The 3137-nt window shown below is 45.5% G+C and overlaps 1 protein-coding gene across 1 annotated transcript; it reads right to left on the minus strand.

Moving 5' to 3' along the window:
• Nucleotides 1-1525: 1525 nt before the first annotated feature.
• On the minus strand, nt 1526-2894 carry LOC135655943 (heat stress transcription factor B-2b-like). Its single transcript, XM_065175791.1, has 2 exons — nt 2532-2894; nt 1526-2441 (listed from the first exon to the last, which is right to left on the minus strand). Exons 1-2 carry the CDS (start codon nt 2793-2795, stop codon nt 1824-1826), a joined length of 882 nt encoding a protein of 293 aa, XP_065031863.1. The 5' UTR covers nt 2796-2894; the 3' UTR covers nt 1526-1823.
• Between the last annotated feature and the right edge of the window lie 243 nt (nt 2895-3137).

The following is a 3137-nucleotide window of genomic DNA, read 5'->3' on the forward strand; positions in this document are numbered from 1 at the left end:
TTGTGTGTTGGATTGCATTGGTTCCAATCACTCATTGGAAATCATTCAGCTAAGTTATTTTTGCATATAGTGAGATCTCAGAAGAAACACTGAGATCATTGACATTTGCTGCTTATTGTCAACTTATTTAATTCATCTTCGCTGATCAGGCCATGTAAGAAGACTTCAGCTCAAATGAAAATGTCAATGCCGTACATCATAAGCAAAGTTGAGCTGCTAGCAAGACGACCAAGTGACAAACATCCCATCACTTGGAGTGTTGTGAGCTCTTCTCAAGCTAAATAATTTATGATTACTGCCTTTTCACATCAATCTCAAGACTTGACACCACAATGGAACAACATGGTGAGTGCTACAAACATAACTTGGTAAATTGAATGATTTGGCACAAATAATTGAATATGGGAAGGTTAGTGCTACATTCATCCTTTTTAGAACTTGATACATGCAGACTAATGTGACAAGAACACGATAAAATTTATTAATATTTTTTTATTAGAAAGTATATATATTCTCTAGACTGAATATTAAAGTTCTACCAACTTAGGCATCATAACGAACAAATAGAAAAAAACTCTTTTATGGGCATCTCAATATCGATCCTCTTTTGTGTCTTTTGTGGGCACCTCGACAAATCGAGATCATAGGATATGATGGATGAGCTACAGTAGTACTATGATATCTATATTTTAATTGATTGTTTTAATATTGATTTTGATAATATAGTATTAAAATATAAGCTACAGTACTGTCACATCCACCTATATCATTAAATATATTATATTAGTATGTACTAGTAGCAATATCTTTTTATATCGATATTACATCTAATTTACTAATTTGATCAGTATTTAAAATCTCAGATTATACATAATCAACAAACAAGTTTTCTCACTACAAAATTATAGTTAGATGCCATTTTGGCTGTCACTATAATTATCCCTTAGCAATCATCAACGACTAGTGAAACTAATGGAGTCTCACGTCTGTAATAGCTTATTTCATGCACCATGAAAATTTTAGTACGATCATTATTGAGGATACCAAAACAATTGGCTTACTTCCGAGAAGTAATACTTGGACACTGTGTTTGACTAGATTTGGCTCATTCCCAAAAAGGAAAGTATGAGCCAAATTCAAACATGAATTTGTAATTCCTGATTGAGGTGACTCGAATATGGCATGGTTTGAACAATCAAAATAACTATATGACTTGTATTTCATATATATTTCATCATATAGGTTCCAATAATTGATTGATCTAACCGATTTAGGCTTTTCTTCTACTAGAAAGTAATCCTAATATGCTATCCTATATTTCCTTTATCCTATACAAGTGTTTTACTGTTTTAGTTTTTCTTGTCCTTTTTTTTCTCTAAAAGTTTCCCTAAAATTTGACCGATCTTATTTTATTGTTTGTTGATTTGAATTAAGAGAAAAAAATTGGATCGATTAAATAGAGAAAAAAATAAAAATAAGACAATATTGGAACATCAGAAAAATACTCTGCAATAAATAGTGAAAATAGAGGTGTTCTACAGAACAAATAATAATTCTTACCGGTAAATTATCCCTGCGGAAGTGTATTGAGATTAATCACTGCCGAGATTTAGATCAGAAAAAGGAAAATATTCAAAGTAAACAGAAAAAATAATGAAAAAAGAAAAAGAAAGCTAACCAACAAACACCCTAAGCTTCGGATCCTAACGAGTGCTTCGGATCTTCCGCCAGCACTGGCCTCGTCGCCCGAGCGCCGTCGACCCCGTCGCAAGCACGGCGCGGTACGGTCCGAAGCATCAACCGTTGTGCTCCGCTGTCTCTCGTCACTGTTCGGCGACAGCGTCCGAGGCGCTCTCTTCTTTTCCGCGGTTCCGCTTGAACCCGATCGACACGCCGAAGAGCCTTGGGCCCTCGCCCCGGCCGGAACTTCCCTCCGCCTCCGCCTCCTTCGCCGCGACCTCGTCCTCCCCTTCTTCCTCCTCGTCCCCATTCGACGACCTTCCCGTTTCTGGGGGATGAGATGTCGACGCTCCTCCTTCGTCGGCTGCCTCGCCGTTTCCCCGGCGTGGCGCGTACACGGACATGAGCTGGAGGATGTCGTTGCAGAGGCCCTTCGTCTGGTCGAGCTCCCGGGAGAGCTGCTCGTTCTCCCGCCGCAGCCGCTCGTTCTCCTCCGCGATCTCCGAGGCTCCGCCACTGCCCCCCTCGGCCGCCGCTGGCAGTCGCACGCGGCCAGAGGAAGGGTTCGTGAACAGGACCTGGTCGCCTCCGGAACTCGATGGCGATCCGATACGATTAGTAGGAGCAGCCGCGGGAACCTCCGCGAGGCCGGGCGTGGGCAACAACTTCCGGCGCTGGATTTCGCAGAGAAGCCGCTTCTCGCCTCGGCGGAAGCACTCGTTGGCGAACTCCCATCGATCCGGCACGGTCTTCCGAAACCCCTACCAATTCCATACCGAAAAAACCCCTTTTTTGACACCGAAGAAAAGGAGAAGTCAATCGAATCGAATCAAAGAGCACGGCGAGCGCACGTAGGTGTTGAGCTGGCGGACGAAGCTGGAGAAGTTGTTGTGCTTGAAGTAGTTGGGGAGGACGTCGAGGGAGAACTCGGCGGGGCGCCACACCACGAAGGCGGAGCCGTCCTCGTTCCATGAGATGACGTCGTCGATGGAGGGATCGTCGACCAGCTGGTACGTCTTTGCCAGGAACGGCGTCGGCACCGTCCGCTGCGGGTCCGGCGCCACCTCGGCCGCCTCCTCACCAGGCGCCCGCGGTGCTCGTGTCCGTGGACCCATGCGAGGGCAAGGATAGCTCGCCAGCCAAAGGTTTTAGTAGGGCAGATGGAACACGGCGGAGGTAAGGTAACGCGGATGGCGGTGGGAAACGATCGGGTCGAGAGGCTACGTTATTTTCCAGAAGGTTCCGGGAAGTTGTACCTATAGTACGAATCGACACGCGTCGGTCGCCTAATGGGAACGAGATACGCTACATCCCGCGAAGGTGCAAATCCAACCGCAAGAGCGACTTAGAATTCCATCAAATTCCACGGCACGAATCTCCACGTGCGCGACCCGGAGGTGGGACTCTCAGCCTCGTCTTGTGCGAGGCTGAGAGTCCCATCAAATTCCACGGCACGA

The sequence above is a fragment of the Musa acuminata genome, chromosome BXJ1-4, assembly GCF_036884655.1.
Source record: "Musa acuminata AAA Group cultivar baxijiao chromosome BXJ1-4, Cavendish_Baxijiao_AAA, whole genome shotgun sequence".
Taxonomy (NCBI): Eukaryota; Viridiplantae; Streptophyta; class Magnoliopsida; order Zingiberales; family Musaceae; genus Musa; species Musa acuminata.

What these genes read in the sequence shown, in the direction of transcription:
- LOC135655943 (XM_065175791.1), bottom strand. Translation starts at nt 2,795, where the DNA reads ATGGGTCCACGGACACGAGCACCGCGGGCGCCTGGTGAGGAGGCGGCC. An exon ending in TCCGCCAGCTCAACACCTAC is followed by an intron (nt 2,442 to 2,531) that starts GTGCGCTCGCCG and finishes TGGAATTGGTAG; the next exon opens with GGGTTTCGGAAGACCGTGCC.